The sequence below is a fragment of the Fusarium redolens genome (assembly GCF_020744475.1).
Source record: "Fusarium redolens strain MPI-CAGE-AT-0023 chromosome Unknown BKA55scaffold_8, whole genome shotgun sequence".
Classification (NCBI taxonomy): Eukaryota; Fungi; Ascomycota; class Sordariomycetes; order Hypocreales; family Nectriaceae; genus Fusarium; species Fusarium redolens.
In genome coordinates, this window is record NW_025763671.1 from 1,950,240 (window position 1) to 1,967,698 (window position 17,459).

Sequence of the window (17,459 nt, forward strand, 5' to 3'; positions counted from 1 at the left end):
ATTTACTAGAAGAGATGGAGCCACGGGTACAAAGTGGCATGGCATGGCGTTTACGAGATATGACATCCAATTTGCTTTAATGGCAGCATGGCGCAGGAAGGACTGGGATTCAATTCGAGCCTAAGGCATGATTATAGATTGATAGCACTGAATAAATCGGTTGCTCAACTGACATGTGATGTGATTGCTGCGATTGGTGTGAGTAATTTGATGGGTTGCTGTGAGAGATCGTGAATGGTAGTTAGTAGTGACTGGGAACAGTGGCAAGATGAGGCATTTGTCCATCGGGCCTTATGGCATTAATTACGGCCCAACATGGCGATGTCGACTTTGACATGCCCAATTCATTAATCTCGTCAATTGCCAATTGTCACATGTCCTACCCTGCATCTGTGATCATATTGACGGAGATCGGATGTTGCGTTCCCCTGTAGTAGCCAGGATCATATCTCGATAAGTCCCCAACGGAGATCCGATCCCGTCGCCAACAAATGCACCGAAAATACCTTCTCATTCGTCATGACTTGTTAAAAATTGTCAGAGGAACAGCTTCCTATTCGCCATGACTTCTCAGAAATAGTCTGAGGCATACGTAGATATCATGAGATGAGATTCGGCCCAGTTCCCTAGACAACTCCACTAAGAGCCGCTAGCGCACCCCTTTAACCGTCCGATCGGGAGGTCCGTAATCTTGCATCAGGCCACGATTTGCATACCCACACCAACCAACACCTTATTCACTGATCCTTGATCGCCCCACGGCATACACCCGAGAGAACATCGAAGAGAGAAGAGAGATTGTTATACGAACGCCGAAATGCTCAAAGCGCTGTGGCTAGCCAGCCTGGCCACCGCCTCAATCACCATCCAAGTCCACCGCGTCGATCCACTACCCTTCAGCACGTCAGGTATCGCTACATCAGCTACTGATCTATTCTCGCGGAGTTGTCCAGAAGAAGTCGAAAACACAGCCTCACTTCTCGCGTCATCGTTTGATGACCTCTCGGGACGAAATGTATTCCCCTCGTCGGATGGTTTTGTGAGGGGTGCTGTTGAAGCATGGGCCAAACACGAGCATCTCATTCTACGCCCTGATGAAATCTGGTTTGAGGTTTTGGCGCAGATGAATGTCTACATGAGTACACACTCTGAAACTCTTCGGCATTTATTCGTTGATCATTCTGGGCGCGAAAAGATTGTCGTAGAAGGGTTTTCATGGGACGGTATCATCAGCGCGTTTAGCGGGGAGATCCAAAAGAGGGTTAAGACGGGATGGTTACTAGACTGGATAACACCCGGTTTTAGTACTTCCACTGCGCAAGATGACGTTACGGCTACGGTGTTGATGATGGGACTGATGCAGCATTTCTTTGAGTTTGAGGGGATGGTGGTATGTGGAATACCGAGTGTTACGCTCCTTGGGGAGAGGGAGGATTGGGTTAAGCTGGGGGAGAAGATTGAGATGTTGAAGGAGTTTGGGGACGAGGCGGGGACGTTTGGGGAGAGGCTGAGGCCGATTATGAAGAGGTTTGTAAGTTCCTGGGATGTTGATACTGATGGTGAGGGTGATGGGGAGATGAGATTGTTCTGGGAGCAGATTGTTAGGGCCAAGAAGCAGTGGTCTTGTGGTGAAGGGGCGAGTGAGTGGGATGTTTCCGGGTGGATTACGGGATTTATGCATTGGGATCGTGATGGCAAGGTCAGAGGAGTTTATGATGAATGGTATGATGATTGGGATGACGAGGAAGAAGAAGCCGGGGAGAAGGCCGAAGAGGTCAAGAAAGACGAAACCAAGGCTGAGGAGAAGAAAGACGAAGTCAAGGTTGAAGACAAGAAAGAAGAGGTCCAAATCGGCATATTCCCCAACGACTGGACCGTCACAATCGACGGACAGAGCTACATCCCCTGCACCCTCTCCGACATCAGCATCGGCTACGCCAAAGCGCCCCTGACCATGAAAAACCACCCATCACCAGGCGTCGACACACAAGCCTATCTCCTAGCAGGAAACGTCGGCGTCGAGAAGAAGAATACTCCGGGCGGGGTAATGGCGCAGCCTGTTAGCGGATGGTTTATATATGCGGGTGTTGATGCGAATTATAGCGCTGGGCCGTGGTTTGGAAGTGGTGAGGAGTTGGGAGGGATTGCGGGGGGGATTGTGAGCTGTAAGGCTGCTTTGGATAATGATAAGAATGGAGACGAGAAGGAGGGGGTTAAGGGGGAGGATGAGAAGGAGGAGGAAGTAAAGGATTTGTAATAAACTATCTAGTGAGATGAAGAAGATAAGGAGAGGAGGATTAATACAATGAGTTACGCTGGAAACACAGGTTTGGGTGCTTTCTATCCTCGGCAGCAGAAACTGGGCATGTCGTGCATTGTCTTTCCGAAATAGCCCCAGGGAGGATCACATCCGTTCATGGTTGCTTTCCAAGCGTCATCCTTGAATTGGTAGCAATTGCCTGATACGTGTTAGATGTCCTCTGAGAGAGAAGATGGGAAGAGGAGAGAACGGAGAGGGAAGAGGGGGAGGAGAGGAGACGTACCATCTCTACAGGCGCAAGGCCGAGGAAGACAGCAGTTGTTTGGCTTGGGGATTGTGCTGATACTGCTAGCGGGTTGACATTGATGTTGGATTGAGGCTGGAGGTTGAGATTGGCGACTAGGAAGATGGGCTGGGTTTGAACTGACGAAATGGGGTAGAGGGGGAGGGAGACATACTAGTGATAACAACCACTACTTGCCCTCTCAGGAACAGGTTTAAGAACATCCGGCTCAGGAGGAGGAGGAGCAGCTGTGAGTGTGAGGAGCGTAAGAGCTGCAAGTGTGAGTTTCATGATGTTTGTTGCTTTGAGCTGAAACGGTGTTGAAGGAGAGAGGAGGATGGGAGGGGTGAGGATGATATAGCTGAGACATCTTGGTAGTTGAAGAGAGATTTTGGTATGGGGTTGATGCGAGATGGGTTTGATGACGGTGAGGTATTGGGGAGTGGATGCACTGTTGGAGGAGGTTTGGGATTTTCTTTGTTGGCTTGGATCAACGTAAGATTGAGGTCTGAGAATGGAGATGGGTGCTTTGTTTGTGCTATATTGGGAATAGTAATGCCTGAAATACTTCTGAAAGGACAATGATCTTTTATTGGCAGTGGTTCATGTGATGCGAGGCTACTTCATCGCAGCGGAGGATTACAGCTGGCGAAGTTGTTTCAATTGACCCTGGTACAATTTCGTGAGGATATCGAGCTTTGGGTAGTTACTATTTATGAAGCCAAAGGGAATATGACAGCAACCCATGGGATTGCTGCTCACTCCGAATGCGATTTGATCAATTGCTTGGTAGCAGCCTGAACCTGTCCATAGCTCTACTGGATACGAAGTATGTATCGGCGCAAGGATGAGATGGACAACGAGGAAGCTCAAGTGGACAAGAAGACCGGGCGGGACGAGTGTCGGAGTTGTATGGATGGGCGTTGGACAAGAGAAAGGGGTCTTGGATTGACATTGAGGAGTGATGAGGTGCTAGTCGTGAGAAGGCATGAAGCGTGGAATCATGAGGGTGACTAGTGTATTGAAGAGTACCTTAGGCTATGGGCTCAAGATAAGAGAGAATGAGGATCCGGAGCTCACGGAGCCGGCGGAGAAGGGAAGAGATCACAGTGCAGTTGAGCATTCGGTATCTGTCTGAGATGTGTCAAGCCAAGCACATTGTCATAATGCTTAATGATAAAAAGTAACTTATAAACCCCTCTTCAGTGCTGTGTACCTACATAGGATCATGTTGCTCTTCCTTGGGGACAATCTGGCTCGTCTTCTAGCACGCAACGCCTTTGATGCTGAAAGTAGTTGATAAGCAGGATAGGCGATGCTTGCATCGCGTATCTTACCTGGTGTGGTTTTTATATGCTTTCTTGTTTCTTGACGGAAGAGCAGCAGGTAGACTCTTTATACTGCATTAAAGAGGGGGTTCTTAGGCGTCATAATAACTAACTTTTCAGCCAAAAGCTTTATCTTAGGTATCAGTGAGGGCAAAAGCTACATTAATATATATTCTTTACCTTTGTGTTGAGGCTGAAGCTTCTTTTGACCCCTCAACCTTATGACCTTATCACAGATGCTGGAAGTAGCAGTCCATCATTACTTGTGCTTTTAAGAACTTCCCAACCCGAACGAACTGGTTGTCTCCTTCTTTCACGATCTCATCTGAGTGGAAGGTCGTACTTGACTCTTGCTTGCTGGTTCTCAGTCGGATCTCTCAAGTCAATTCTCTTTCCTCTCTCCTCGCAGTCTCTCTTCTCCCATCAACAACATCATCAATCTCTCGTTAATCATCAGTAAGATCATCAGCATCATCATCAACAGTCTACAATCCTCACATCAATACCAAGGACAAATACTCAGTCGCTGATCATCACATCTCAATCCCCTCCCCAACTCTCTTTACCTCCACAATGCCACGGCGTCAAGCTCCCGGTCCAAGAGAATGGACCGTCACTGCAACCCTCGACGAGTGGGACTACCTAGAGGTAACGACCAGACCCGCATCTCCGGACGACCCTCCCCTTGTGAACTGGCGCAACTTGCAGGACAGAAACCAGCTGCGACTCGGTCTTTCGTTTCGTATCACTGTGGAAAATGCCATGCAGGAGATGCACGATTTTCAGCAGTTTGTCTATCCTGGCCGGGCGATTGTGGTTGAGGTGGACTCGACGCCTTGTTCTCATGTGTGGACCGTGGTGTGGGTTACTGGCTCGCGGCGCCGTTCGCCTGAGCCGGTCCAGTAAGTTGTTTGAAGGAGATTGAAGATTTGTACTAATGAGTTGTAGGTTTAGGGAAGACTGGATCTGATGGTGTGAGCTTGGATGAAGTCGTTTGCGATGTGAGTGGAGGTATGTTGGCTTCTTATTATCTAAGACTCTGCTGACATGGCATACAGGATACAGCGTCAAGTTGGATCTTTTCAGCGATCGAGTTCCGTTTCAGATATTGCAAAAGACTGGTGGACGGTAGCCGCGATATGAGGAGGACCGACTAGGACGCTCTGGACAAAGCGATGGAGATGGTTTACAGGACATTCTTTAAAGATATGGGTAGACAATATACAACAGCGACTTCTTTTATGCATTCCGAACATTTGGGTAACGTGGCTGATGTTACTAGTCTTGACGCTTGCTGCTGTCACAGCAGCACCTTGCAGGTAACCTCTGGTGACACTCCAACCCACAGTCTGAATGCTTTCTCCTCCTTGTATTTTTGCTTCCAGTCAAGTATCTATTGCCTGATCATGGCCCTTGTCCATTGTCTCAGCACAGATTGTACCTTGATCATCATTAAAAGACCTTGATAATCAGACTTGATCACCACGCAAACACATCGAAGCACCACCAACTACCTCGCTGCAAGCGCATAATTGAGAACTCTAGTGCGAACCTGTCTCCCTCCTAGCGCTAAGTGATGCCTGGTGAACAGATTTAAGGCATACGCTGGTCATTCCAGAACTCGTCTGAATAGGTTATCTGCTGATGTTTCAGGGCAATAACAGTTTTGATGTCTTGAGGCGGAGGAGCAGAATGCTAGCATTGAGGGGGGGTTCGATAAGTTACTTTTCTACCATGAAGCATCATTATAGGTGGAATCAAGGGAATTGCAGTACATGAATAGTCTTTAGATTTTGATACGTGTTCTCCATCTTGTGGTCGGCCATGAAGTTTCTTTTGTCCCCTCAACCTTATACACACGGTAGTTATCACCAAAACTCCAGTCGGACTTGGTCAGTTGGGCTTGGTCGGAGAAACGCGCAAGTGTTGAAGTTAACTTACATAAATGTAATTGGGTATTCAGCAATTTATTTATCTGTCATCGACTGAGTGTGAGCGTCACTGAGGTGCAGGTCACATCTGGCTGAAGGTGAGTTCACGATGACAAGGAAGTAAGCATCGATATGAACAAACTATTCTTTCGCACATTTTTCATATCCCCTTGCCATGTTGCCCGAGTTCTAGAATAGCAAGCAGCCGCCTCACAAAGGTTCCGCCCCAATATCCATCCTTCCCGCCATGGCCACCACCCACTCGCGTAAACAGCCCTCTTGTCCAGCGAACGCTGAGCTCTCACAGAAGCGGTGCTTAATTCCCAGTGGCCGCGATACCAGATATAATGGCGTCCAAAATTTCGTGTTGGAGATCGACTGGAGGCTCTCCTTGTTGGAACACATGCGCTTGCGTGTCGAGATGGGCTGGATGCATCTGTGATCATTAGTCTCTGTCTCGTCGCCAGCGTGGACTGGTGGTACACAGACTCGCACGAGACCGTTTCACAAGTCCTCCCGCCCTCTAAAAAGCCCCGAGTCCCTGCAACGATGTTTTCGCTAATGTCTCGAGAGAGTGGTGCTTCATCATCCGTCGGTCTTGTGCTGTACCGATTGTCGCAGGGGGTGTGATATCGGAGTTGCCTCAATAAACACTCTGCGAAAGGTCAGCATTGCACAATATGATTGACACGCAATAACTCACTTTCTCCCGACTCGAAGCTGTGATAATCCCTCACATGCGGCCAAAACCCCTTTCGCGCTCATTTGAACTCAAACAAGGCCTCCTCAAAGTTGATGCGAGAGTTTGTAGTCATTCAGACCAGCCATTTCGCTCCCTCAGGACCCTGGACATCACGAAGGCCAGGCAGAAGCGGACAAACTGACAGCCATCCCGATGTAACTTTAGTCCAGCCCGATGGTAGAGGATGTCCCGGGTTGGTGAGAGCGACAATACTCACAGACTCATACAGTGACAAAAGGTGAATGTCGTTGATGTTGATGAACGTGTCGGGATTGGTCGATACGTACATCCATACCTCGGGAGACTCCTCTCCTGAGTTTCCGACGACCCAATCGTGAAAATCGTACAGACTATCGTTGCAGCTGATTCGTGCGGCCCAGTGGTTGAGGTAGCCAGGTATTCGCGCGCAAATATCCGTCTGAGGGCCGTTTTCGCGGGGGTTGCGGATCAAGAGTGTTGAATTGGCATGAATTTCAACCGTTGGGAGGATACGTAGGAGGCTGTAAGATGCCACAGGGGGACGCCAGTCTTTGAAGTTGGAGGCGTCTGCATGGCTTGCATTGTCCTGGCGTGTGTCGCTCTGAGGATTGTTACACTGAGGGGTGCCATCTTGAGAAGCCTTATCGTTGGAGGGAGCGTGAGTCTCATTCTGCGCATCAATACTCTGCTCAGAAGCCTCGGCGCGCTTACGGAAATTCAGCGCTTGAACGTGATGCTCTTCGTTGAGGGCAGACCTCGTGCCACTCTGCTGGCAGGTGTCCATAGTCGCGAGGCCGATGGTGTTGATGTTCAAGATTTGTCTGTGTGTATGTGCTGCGATGATTTCAAGAAGAGGTTGATTGAAGAAAAAAGAAGGAGGAGAGGGGAGGGGCAAGGGAGAAAACCCAAGGCAGGTGCGAGGTGTTGCTGTCAGCTGTTTGGCAGTGAAGACAGAGAGGGAAGGAGCTGCACTGCACTCGACCGCTCTCACGTTTGGCAGTAACATTATTGGGGGAGAGGGGTACGTTCCAACAGATCTAAATTACGTGTGTCTCATTTTTCATTTTTCATTGTTTCATACAATATGTATAAACCCTTCGATGTCCCTTTGTAGGCACGATGTCTCGACAAATTGTTCCAACTCCCAACGCCCAGAGATCGTCATGGAAAAGGCAGAACAAGCCGAATAACCCTTCAAACACTATCGTGACATACATGACATTTCCAAGCTTGCTTCGCTAATGTCATCTCAGTTCCACGCTGCCATCACTCACGCCAGACAAACCCCTTCGCCAATATCATCAAACCTGCAGAACCTCAATCCCAACAGCCCTCCCAAAAGCAGCCAAACTCTCCGCACTACTCGGCTCACCAAAAACCAACTCCCCCTCCCCACGCCCAATCCCCTCCTCCGCATGAACACGCGAACCAGCAATGATAATCGACCACGCACTCTCACCCCCCTGCGGTCCCCTCTTAAAGCAAGACAGCGTGAAACCCGGATATATCGAAGGCTGGGGCTCCGCGTTCCTCCCGTCTTGGCTAACCGGAAGTCTCGCGAGCCATATGTTTCGTGGGCCGGGGACGCGCCAGCAGATATTTATCTGAGGCCCTGATGTGTCGCAGTTGACGACGTAGAAGCCGTTCGACGCGACGATACATGCTCGTTGGACTTGGGTTAGTTCGGGGCTGGAGGAGATGGGAGCTGAGCCGTCGTAGATTTGTGGTGGGATTTCGCTTCGACGTTGGGGCTGACTGTCTCCCTCTTCTTGGACATGTTGCTGGTGCTGCTGTTCTTCCTCACGCCATCGATTCAGCGCTCTTTCAGGCAGACTATTAACATGAAGCAAACTGACACAGTCGTCAAAGACAACTAAGCCGGTTTGCGGCAACTCATCAACTACGACTGTTTCTGCTTCAGTACGCTGCCCATCATTTGCTCCAGGTATCTCATCTTCAGAATGTCGCGGACGGACTCTTATAGTAGGCGTGTCCGGTTGAGAAGCATCGTGCTGATCCTCGTGATGATGGTGATGTCTTGCCATATCGTAGCAACTTTCAGGCGGTCGGGTTGAGTTATCGCAGTGATATTGAGTGTTGTCGCGTGAGGAGAAAAGAATGACGAACGAGATTACTTGTTGGTGTTACGTGAGTGGTGACTTTATCAGCTGCCATTTGCACTGACTCTGAGGGTGAGGCAGTTATTTCACATTTGTGAATCATTACACAGGAAGCAGAGTTTTACACAGCGGCTTGATGATTAATATCATTTCTGGTGCATTCTGTCCACATTTCCATGCTTTCGTTCACGTCAGCTCAGTCCGCCATCGCCTTCACCCCAATGCACATACCCCAAATTACTCTCAACCTTGTAAGACCTCAAATCCCACGAGTCTACCAAGCGCAGAAACAAATTCAGGACTCCCTGGAACTCCAGGAACAATCTGACCCTCCTCACGCTCAAAATCATTGTAAGCGTGATCGCTACAACTGCACACGACCAGGGACAATGCCCTCTCTTCGTCACGTGGTGCCTCCAAATAGCTCAAGACAGGCATGTCCGGCGAAGTTTGGGCTTCCAACAAAGTCATGAGTTTCTGTCTAGACCCCCCGGGCAGGCGAGTCTCGCCAGCCATATGTTTCGCTGGCCAGGGATCCGCCAGCAGATATCGACCTGTGGACCTGATGGATCGCAGTTGACGACACGAAAGCCACGGTCCGTGGCGACGATGCGAGCCTTGTCGATGACCGTTATGTGGCCGCCCTGTCGAGGCTGAGCAGGGTGATTCTTTTGCTCTGGACCGGCGCTAGTTCTGACTTTCTTTCTTGGGGGACCTTCTTGGTGATCGTCGTTGTTGATTTGAGTGTTTGTCCAGCGAGCTTGCGCTTTGATAGACTGAGCGTCGAAGTTGAAGGCGCTGAAGTAGCCATCGAATACTGCAAGGCCCATTCTCTTACCATCGATATGTGCGATAGACTCCTACTGCTGGACTGGGTTAGGGGAGCGGTTCTCGGGGTTCTGCTGGTCGTCGTTGTTGCCATTCTCATTGTGCTCCTCCGCATCTTCATCTTCATCCCATCGTTCGTCATTATCGTGACCATCCGCCTCTTGGTTCAGAGGCTCACTATTTGGCTGGACATTCGGAGGTAGGTTGGGTGGAAAAGGTAGTTATAATGATAGTTGATGGTGGTGATGATGGTGGATGTGATGCTGTTCCATCTTGATGCACAAGTTTGACGCTGTCAGCTCGATTTGTCGCAGTGACCTTGAGTGTTGATGCGTCACGATTGTGACATGAATTGAGGAGAAAGAACGACGAGACAGATTATCTGTTGTCCTTGTTGTAGCGATGACTTTGTTGGCGGTCATTTGCACCGGCAATACAGGCGAGGCTGTCATTCGCAACTGTTAATCACTGCCCGCAAGTGACGGGCTTTTGAACAGCGGCGCCTCCATTGGAGACGTTTTAAGGCAAATTACCATTTATCTGGGAGAGAATAGAATAGAATAAGGCGAATGTTTTGATAAAAAGATATTGTGCCAAACATGGTGTTGTTGCGTTGAAGACTGAGCTCACGGTCGCATTCGCAGTGAGCATCAATACCACAAACAACGCCTACAACCACAACCACGATCACGATAATTAATGCAGCAAGATGAAAAACACGATAAATTTACTTCACACTCGCAATACCGAAAATTTTCATTCTTTGATGTCGTTGAAGTCGTCGCAGATCATCATGAGTGGCAATTTTCCCCAGCTTCAATCCCCTCAAAAAAACATGCATCAAAACTCCTCCCCCAGACCCCAAACCCCAAACCTCCGCATGCCATTATCTCGTCAACTTAACCTTGAACCACAAAACACTGGATACAAAATACGGGACCAGAGACACTGGAGAGCTGGAGAAGTCCCTGCTTCTCGGTGTAAAACTCGGCGGAAAATCCCACAATGCAATCCATTGTGGGTGAATGGAGAAAACTAAGGGTCCACGAGGTTGACAGTGACACTTTTAATACTGGGTCGCGTGTCACAGGTTTAGCACGCCAGTTAATGGAAGGTCATCACGACGAGCAGCTTACGAACAGGGCATGTTGAAGAGCTGATGGTGCAAAAAGACCAGCTACACTCAGTGTTTATCTCATCGTAATAACTTTTGAGTGTCATCAAGCCCAAGTCTACGTCGAATAATGCTTCAAAAGATAACCATTCCGACGAGAGCCTCAGCACCAAAACAAGGATATCCCGTATCACCAAACTCGTCATCTTGGCAGTCTCCCTCAGCCAGTAAATTTCTTGGTAAACCCTCATTATGCCCGCCTAAACGCTCGGCTAACTCCCGTCCTTGCGCCGTTATCCGCCTGCCAAGGCATCTTTTTCTCCGTCGGAAGGATCGCCAAGACCACGGATGCAAGACCAGTTCCGTTGTACGTCCTTCACATAATTGGCAAGTCTGCGCACGTTACCTAGGATGTTGCTTGCTCGTAGGATTGTTGGTTGGTAGTGAGATTGAGATTAGTTGCGGCTTAAAAGCTGACGAAAACAAACCGCAATACCAAAAGAAGCAATCCGAGAGTCTTTGGAAGGAATCGAAAGTTTAATTGCGCAAAAGGATCGGCGTATACGACGGTCTTGAGTAAGGGAGGGTGGATGATCAATACAATCCAGATAGGAGATAATCCGATGCCGGGTCAATGGATAACAAACGTTGGTATGAATGAATCAGCAACTTGCATCAATTTGTAGCAATCATGTAATTGACCTGCCAAGATTTGTCTGTAAAGCTGAAGGTGATGCCAATGTTCTAGCATCGCCAAGTTTATAAGTTCAGGTCCCCAACTTGATGATCTCCCGTGGCCAAGAAACGTGCTTTTAACGACGTGCATTTCTTGTCCCTTCTCTTCATCCATTTTTATGGAATTCTGATTGAGATCAACGTTTTGACAAATGCAGCTCAATTGGATCCTTTGATCATCTTTCCCCAGACCCAGATTGTACCGTTGAATGTCATTCTGCGCGCGGTCCACTGAAAACACCACTGCTTGGACCTCCACCATCATTTTCGCACCCAAGAGAAAACTCTCACCCTCACCTCACCTCACCTACCATATTGCACTTCATACTGTGCTCCCCACGTCAATTAAACAATTTTCCTCTTTCCAAGGCAGAATAATTCCTCGTCAACACGAATTTGTCACCAACAACGCTCAGAACCACAAATTCTCTATCTTCTCCACGTAAACTGGAACCTCAATCACGCATTGAGCTCTTTGTCCGCTCCTCATAAGGACATGATCTTCAATAATTCTGTGGTTCCCACCCCCGACCTTTGAGGCCCGATATTTTCAATCCCCAGGTTCCTGTTTTTTTCGCCATTTTTTTAGACGAGAGTTGTGGACTTTGGGGAAGACCCTTTGATCGTCAGTCCATAACCCATCAACTGCAAACCACAACATGAACCTCCATAAACCACATTAACTGTAACCGCTATTAATCGTATAAACCTTCACGTGTAGAGCCTCGGCTTTCATGCTTAATCACTAGCACCATCGCCCCCTGAACCAATGACGTCTCTGCCGCTCTAAATGATCGCCACGACAGGGATTCTTTGACCAAATAGAACGTTTCATCCGCTACCCTCCAGCACTAAGAAAACAATGCCGTTTTTTCACGCGCTTTTGCCGCTTGCTGAAAAGAAACTTGACGTCACGGTTTTGTCTGTTTTCAGTAACACCGAGGTGTGCGGTTCCCTGTTCTTGGCAGATCCGAAGGAATCGGAAGACGGCATCTACAGTGTGTGCCCTGTAAGGCACCGCCTGAATCTTACAGTGACTTATAGTGGTTAGAGTGAGTTTTAGTGGCTAGTTTCAGTGGGTGACTGATGAACGACTCAGACGTGGAGATCTCCAATAATCCTTCGGTCCACCGTTGCACGCGGAGATACTCCAGGCAATTCATGTACGACAGGGACTTTTCGTTCTTGACCAACTTTTCGACTTCTTTCAAGGATGATCATCACTTCCAACGCGTGGAGATAGTGGACCGTACGTGGAGAAATAGTAATACGTTCACTTCAGAATTTTCGCATCCCTACCCTTCCACTTACAAACCCTCTCCCACTTACACTCAACATATAAACCCTCTCCTCTCCTCCAATGCCTCCCTCACCAAACCCCCATCATCCAGCTCTAGACGAGCTCTCTCCTCCATCATAGCAGGTCTATAACCCCCCCTACCGTCAAAATGCCTCCCTCCTTCGCCGGCCTAACGGGCAAGAAACTGTCCCTGGCCATCTCCACCGTCGCAACGACAGGTTTCCTCCTCTTCGGCTATGACCAAGGTGTAATGTCCGGAATCATCGACGCAGACCCTTTCCATGATTACTTCCCCGAGACAAAGGATAGCACCATGCAAGGTTTCGTAACGGCCATTTACGAGATTGGGTGTTTGTTCGGTGCCATGTTCATCCTCTGGATCGGTGATCTGCTCGGTCGTAGAAGGGCTATGATCCTTGGTGGTTGGATCATGATCGTTGGTGTCATCATCCAGATCACTGCCATGAAGGGCCATAAGGCTCTTGCGCAGCTCATCATTGGACGAACAATCACTGGTGTTGGAAACGGTATCAACACATCCACCATCCCAACATACCAAGCTGAGTGTTCCACCACCACCAACAGAGGTCTCCTCATTTGTATCGAAGGCGGTATCATCGCTTTCGGTACCTTAATCGCATACTGGATCGACTACGGCTGCTCTTACGGTCCCCAGGACCTCACATGGCGCTTCCCCATTGCCTTCCAGTGCGTGTTCGGTCTTATCCTCTGCATCTCAATGGTCTGGCTACCAGAATCCCCCCGCTGGCTTCTCACCCACGACCGTCACGAAGAAGCCGAGCGTGTCATCGCCGCCATTCGCGGCTTCGAAGTCGACAGCGACGAGACCCGCGCTGAGCGTGATCGTGTCGTCGACTCCATTCGTGCCTCCGGTTTCGCCGCTCAGAAGAGCACACCCGTCAAGGCTCTCTTCACAGGTGGAAAGACACAGCATTTCCGCCGTATGCTTCTCGGATCAGGATCGCAGTTCATGCAGCAAGTCGGTGGTTGCAACGCAGTCATCTACTACTTCCCTATTCTGTGCACAGACATCTTTGGCGATAAGAACTTTGCTCTTCTGCTCGGCGGCATCAACATGATTGTCTACGCCATTTTCGCAACATCATCATGGTTCCTTATTGAGCGTGTTGGTCGTCGCAAGTTGCTCCTCATCGGTACTGCTGGTCAGATGCTTTCTATGTTCTTGACAATGGGATTCCTTATCCCCGGTGGTTCTGACCCCGGTAACAATGCGCCTCAAATCTCAAAGGGTGCTATCGCTGGTCTCTTCACTTACATTGCATCCTTCGGCGCTACTTGGCTGCCTCTTCCCTGGTTGTATCCCGCTGAGATCAACCCCCTCAAGACCCGTGGCAAGGCCAACGCTACATCTACCTGCACCAACTGGCTGTTCAACTTTGTCATTGTCATGATCGTCCCCATCATGATCTCCAACATCCACTGGGGAACCTATCTCTTCTTCGGCTGCGCCAACGCCACATTCTTCCCCATCCTTTACTGGTTCTACCCCGAGGTAAGCACCCCCACTCCATCTCCGCATTCACATCTAACAAATCACAGACTGCCAACCGATCTCTCGAGGAAATCGACATCATCTTCGCCAAGGGATTCGTCGAGAAGATGTCCTATGTTCAAGCCGCCAAGGAGCTTCCCTTCCTTTCTCACGAGGAAGTCGAGCGCGAGGCTATTCGACTTGGTCTCGTTGATGAGGCTGGTCGTGGTGGAGTTTTGGAGAAGCCAAATGAGGAGAGCGGTACAGTCCGCGACGACTCTGGCTTCAACTCTGAGAAGTCTTAAGCGATTGATCAGTATTGTTTCATATAGAAACGTTTGTGTTAGACACATATTTGGATACCCTTTTTTTATCTTAAGAGTCACAAGACTATTAGAGCCATTTGGCATTATAGAGTTATAGATCAATAGAACACTATAACGAACACCCAAACCGTAACCCGATATCTTGAACAACATCACTTACACCGTGATCTCCGCATCAATTCTCCAATTTACAACGTGTGGCGAAAACTCTTTCCCCGACATTTCCCCCCTTGGAGATTAGATTCCTCTTACCTAAACCCCGTGGAGTCAATATGACGATCCTTTCCTTTCAGCTTAGGCAGCCATGTATTAAAATTGGAGAACCCTTAACGCGTTCGGAGGAGTCCTCCGCGTTTACCCCGAGGAACCACTTGTTTTTGTGGAGTTTGGCTAAGTCAGTCATTTCCTTTGACTTTGATGGAAGCTGGAGCGACGGAATATGGTTGGTTGGTTGGTTTACTTGCTTATTGACGGATGTCCTGTTTTGGAAAGCCGAAGACTGAATCATTGCACTGCATTCAGTGCATTGTGAACATTTGTTCCGGAGGGATCAAATCATGGACTTTTGTTATCAAGACCCATAATTGACGAATCTTGCATTTTACCTGCCCCGTGGGGATATGATTGTGGGATAGTTGTTGAAACGCGGAGATAAGCATACCTGAGTGTTGGAAGCGAGATATGAGATTATGACATCAGTGAGTTTCAGAGGGATCGTTCTGAACAGTACCGGAAATGTGAGATGACTGAATCGTATAATCACTTTGTTGTGACTTGGCCAATATTAAACAAAGGATCACTAATTCTGAGACCTAGGGTATAGAAATTTACATTTCTGCTTGCCCTGAGGAAGTCTCTTTCATCGACAGACTTGATTCGGTTCAACAACAAGGAGCAAGACATCATCAAGGACACCCTACCTTAACATTCAAAACACCTACGCCTCAGTTCAGACGTTCTCTGTCTTGAACGGAATCTGATCGAGTCTATGTTTCACATGCATCATTTCAGTGCAAGCATACGGGACCAAGGGTTTGAGGGTACACTTGGTATTTAAGGCATCAAAAGCCCCCATAGGAAGTCTCTCTGTTGAATCAGTTGCCGCCGAAGTTTAAGAGCCTGACGGTTACGGCACTGGGAATAAGAGATGATGTGAGAGTTTTCAGAAAGACCTCTCAACGGACAGCCAAAGAGAAAGATATAGAACGTCTTAACCCTAACAAAGTCCCCCATAATGTAGCCTGGGACCTCTGATCTTATGCGTCTCTTGGCCTAGCTCTCCCCTTTCTGTTTATAATCTCCTTCTTTGTTCCATCATCGGCCTTGTCGAATCTTTGCTTGACTTCTTGATGAAATCCCCCCAAGGCTCTTTTGTGAGCGGATTTCTCCTGCATCATTGTATATCTTCAGGCCATTTCACCTAGTACTATTTTCTCAGAAAAATAGACTTGGAGGATTTTCTGCCGTCAAGGAGGTATCAATTATACCACCTGGAGTTTAATTTCAGTTCCTCTCTGCCTACAACTGCAGCTCATCTTCGACCCTTAAATTAGTAATACAGATCATCAGGCTCCGGCTCCTGAAACTCATAGATCATCCACCCAGTAACAGGTTTGATCCCCATATTCCCCTTCCCATCTGTATCCTGCCTTTCTTCCTCGCCCTCGCCAGCGGGAACATAACCCTCAAGACCTGGAAGTGCTTGTATGCCAATAGATCCAGCTAGCATCTTGCAATCATACAGAGTACCATTATCGTCAACCTCAACAGGAACAGTGACATATCCACATGGTATATCATCCGTCTTAACATAAGGATACAATAGCCCCTCAAGAGTGCAGCTTCCTTTTCGACTGGGTGGTTGGACCTTTCCTTCATCGTCCCAGTAGCAGAATGCTGTGATCCAGCCTGTCATCTTGTCGGACCCTGACATGCTGTGCATATCAGCAATTTGGTTCCAGAATGTATGGATAGCTGGGTCGGAAGGTTGAGTGAAAGAGAGGATCATGTTGCGAAGAATTGGTCGTAGAAGTTTGGCGAAGTGCGATGGTTCTTCACCCATTTCATCGAGTTTATCAACCCGTTTGAGAATTTCTTCGTAGTCGGTTACTTCTCCGAGGAGTGTTACTGAAGGAATACCACACAACAATCTGATTCCGTAAGAGAAGTACTTCTGTAGCGCCCCCATGAGAAGCACGGATCCAACGATGCGATCATTCTCAGTAGTCGTCGAGAACGATGGAAGAACCCATTCCCGGAGCCCCGGGTCCTTGATATTCTTTGCGATCTCGAGGGTCATTCTCTGAGCCAAACTCCCATAATCAGCAGTATGCAGAGTCGCGATTTCGATAACCTCAAGCTTTTTCTGGCCGTCGTGACTGACGAAGTAACCGCGCATTTTCTCAGAGTTGGCGTTGATGTAAGCGCTGATTTGGGTGACTATAGCGAACCAAACGTCTTCGGGGCGGATTGTGAGATGATGGTGATTGCTGTAGGCGTCGAAGGACGACCAGACGAGACCGTTCCTTGAAGCTGAAACATGGTTTTCTTCGAGAGATCCGTCGATGGAGAATGAGCTTTGGATGATTTGCTTACAGCCTTGTGCTTCTTTGGAACTAGCTCCTTGTAGGATCTTCCAAGTGTTTTCGTCTTTGGGTTGTTCCCAAGAGCTGACCTTGCGATTGGGAATGGCGATAGTGACAGGCATTTTGGTTGTATTGAGTCCTTTCGTGCTGCAAATAAGTGTTCAAGGTACCGTGAAAAAACATTATTTTGCAGTGTAGCTTGATAGCGTTCATATGTAAAATGATTCATTTAGGCAACCGCCTTGGCTGCGGCACAGCACCTCCAACAGGTTCTACTTAATCGACAAAGTTACCACAATTTCTAAGTCACTAAATTCAATATTCTTCCCCTTGAGGCGGTAAGGTCGGTCTTGGGATGGCAACATGCCGCAAACTATACTTTGACAGCAAATCCAAGAGGTCAGGCACTTAAGCT

At 48.5% G+C, this 17,459-nt stretch overlaps 9 protein-coding genes across 9 annotated transcripts; 4 read left to right on the forward strand and 5 right to left on the reverse strand.

Moving 5' to 3' along the window:
• Positions 1-817: 817 nt before the first annotated feature.
• On the forward strand, positions 818-2,257 carry BKA55DRAFT_511448 (uncharacterized protein; the record flags this gene model as incomplete). Its single annotated transcript, XM_046187709.1, has 2 exons — positions 818-1,708; positions 1,823-2,257. The coding sequence occupies 2 exons, from the start codon at positions 818-820 to the stop codon at positions 2,255-2,257; spliced, it is 1,326 nt and encodes a 441-aa protein (XP_046049621.1).
• Positions 2,258-2,414: 157 nt separating this feature from the next.
• BKA55DRAFT_690535 (uncharacterized protein) lies at positions 2,415-2,834 on the reverse strand (the record flags this gene model as incomplete). Its single annotated transcript, XM_046199514.1, has 3 exons — positions 2,415-2,459; positions 2,544-2,683; positions 2,738-2,834. 3 exons carry the CDS (start codon positions 2,832-2,834, stop codon positions 2,415-2,417), a joined length of 282 nt encoding a protein of 93 aa, XP_046049622.1.
• A 1,731-nt stretch (positions 2,835-4,565) lies between these two features.
• BKA55DRAFT_569195 (uncharacterized protein) lies at positions 4,566-5,063 on the forward strand. Its single transcript, XM_046192901.1, has 3 exons — positions 4,566-4,773; positions 4,820-4,882; positions 4,930-5,063. Exons 1-3 carry the CDS (start codon positions 4,629-4,631, stop codon positions 5,001-5,003), a joined length of 282 nt encoding a protein of 93 aa, XP_046049623.1. The 5' UTR covers positions 4,566-4,628; the 3' UTR covers positions 5,004-5,063.
• Positions 5,064-5,850: 787 nt separating this feature from the next.
• Positions 5,851-6,408, reverse strand: BKA55DRAFT_377399 (uncharacterized protein). Its single transcript, XM_046185929.1, has one exon. The coding sequence runs from the start codon at positions 6,246-6,248 to the stop codon at positions 5,907-5,909; it is 342 nt and encodes a 113-aa protein (XP_046049624.1). The 5' UTR covers positions 6,249-6,408; the 3' UTR covers positions 5,851-5,906.
• Positions 6,409-6,617: 209 nt separating this feature from the next.
• BKA55DRAFT_539861 (uncharacterized protein) lies at positions 6,618-8,568 on the reverse strand (the record flags this gene model as incomplete). Its single annotated transcript, XM_046190197.1, has 3 exons — positions 6,618-7,357; positions 7,515-7,560; positions 7,831-8,568. The coding sequence occupies 3 exons, from the start codon at positions 8,566-8,568 to the stop codon at positions 6,618-6,620; spliced, it is 1,524 nt and encodes a 507-aa protein (XP_046049625.1).
• Positions 8,569-8,673: 105 nt separating this feature from the next.
• Positions 8,674-9,040, forward strand: BKA55DRAFT_377378 (uncharacterized protein). The gene has a single exon (XM_046185928.1). It carries the CDS (start codon positions 8,780-8,782, stop codon positions 8,969-8,971), a length of 192 nt encoding a protein of 63 aa, XP_046049626.1. The 5' UTR covers positions 8,674-8,779; the 3' UTR covers positions 8,972-9,040.
• BKA55DRAFT_377377 (uncharacterized protein) lies at positions 9,041-9,582 on the reverse strand. Its single transcript, XM_046185927.1, has one exon. It carries the CDS (start codon positions 9,471-9,473, stop codon positions 9,111-9,113), a length of 363 nt encoding a protein of 120 aa, XP_046049627.1. The 5' UTR covers positions 9,474-9,582; the 3' UTR covers positions 9,041-9,110.
• Positions 9,583-12,768: 3,186 nt separating this feature from the next.
• Positions 12,769-14,438, forward strand: BKA55DRAFT_512561 (general substrate transporter; the record flags this gene model as incomplete). Its single annotated transcript, XM_046187818.1, has 2 exons — positions 12,769-14,154; positions 14,202-14,438. 2 exons carry the CDS (start codon positions 12,769-12,771, stop codon positions 14,436-14,438), a joined length of 1,623 nt encoding a protein of 540 aa, XP_046049628.1.
• Positions 14,439-16,008: 1,570 nt separating this feature from the next.
• Positions 16,009-17,166, reverse strand: BKA55DRAFT_690542 (uncharacterized protein; the record flags this gene model as incomplete). Its single annotated transcript, XM_046199515.1, has 1 exon — positions 16,009-17,166. One exon carries the CDS (start codon positions 17,164-17,166, stop codon positions 16,009-16,011), a length of 1,158 nt encoding a protein of 385 aa, XP_046049629.1.
• Between the last annotated feature and the right edge of the window lie 293 nt (positions 17,167-17,459).

What these genes read in the sequence shown, in the direction of transcription:
- BKA55DRAFT_569195 (XM_046192901.1), top strand. Translation starts at nt 4,629, where the DNA reads ATGCCATGCAGGAGATGCACGATTTTCAGCAGTTTGTCTATCCTGGCC. An exon ending in CGTTCGCCTGAGCCGGTCCA is followed by an intron (nt 4,774 to 4,819) that starts GTAAGTTGTTTG and finishes AATGAGTTGTAG; the next exon opens with GTTTAGGGAAGACTGGATCT. An exon ending in CGTTTGCGATGTGAGTGGAG is followed by an intron (nt 4,883 to 4,929) that starts GTATGTTGGCTT and finishes CATGGCATACAG; the next exon opens with GATACAGCGTCAAGTTGGAT.
- BKA55DRAFT_377399 (XM_046185929.1), bottom strand. Translation starts at nt 6,248, where the DNA reads ATGATCACAGATGCATCCAGCCCATCTCGACACGCAAGCGCATGTGTT.
- BKA55DRAFT_377378 (XM_046185928.1), top strand. Translation starts at nt 8,780, where the DNA reads ATGATTAATATCATTTCTGGTGCATTCTGTCCACATTTCCATGCTTTC.
- BKA55DRAFT_377377 (XM_046185927.1), bottom strand. Translation starts at nt 9,473, where the DNA reads ATGGGCCTTGCAGTATTCGATGGCTACTTCAGCGCCTTCAACTTCGAC.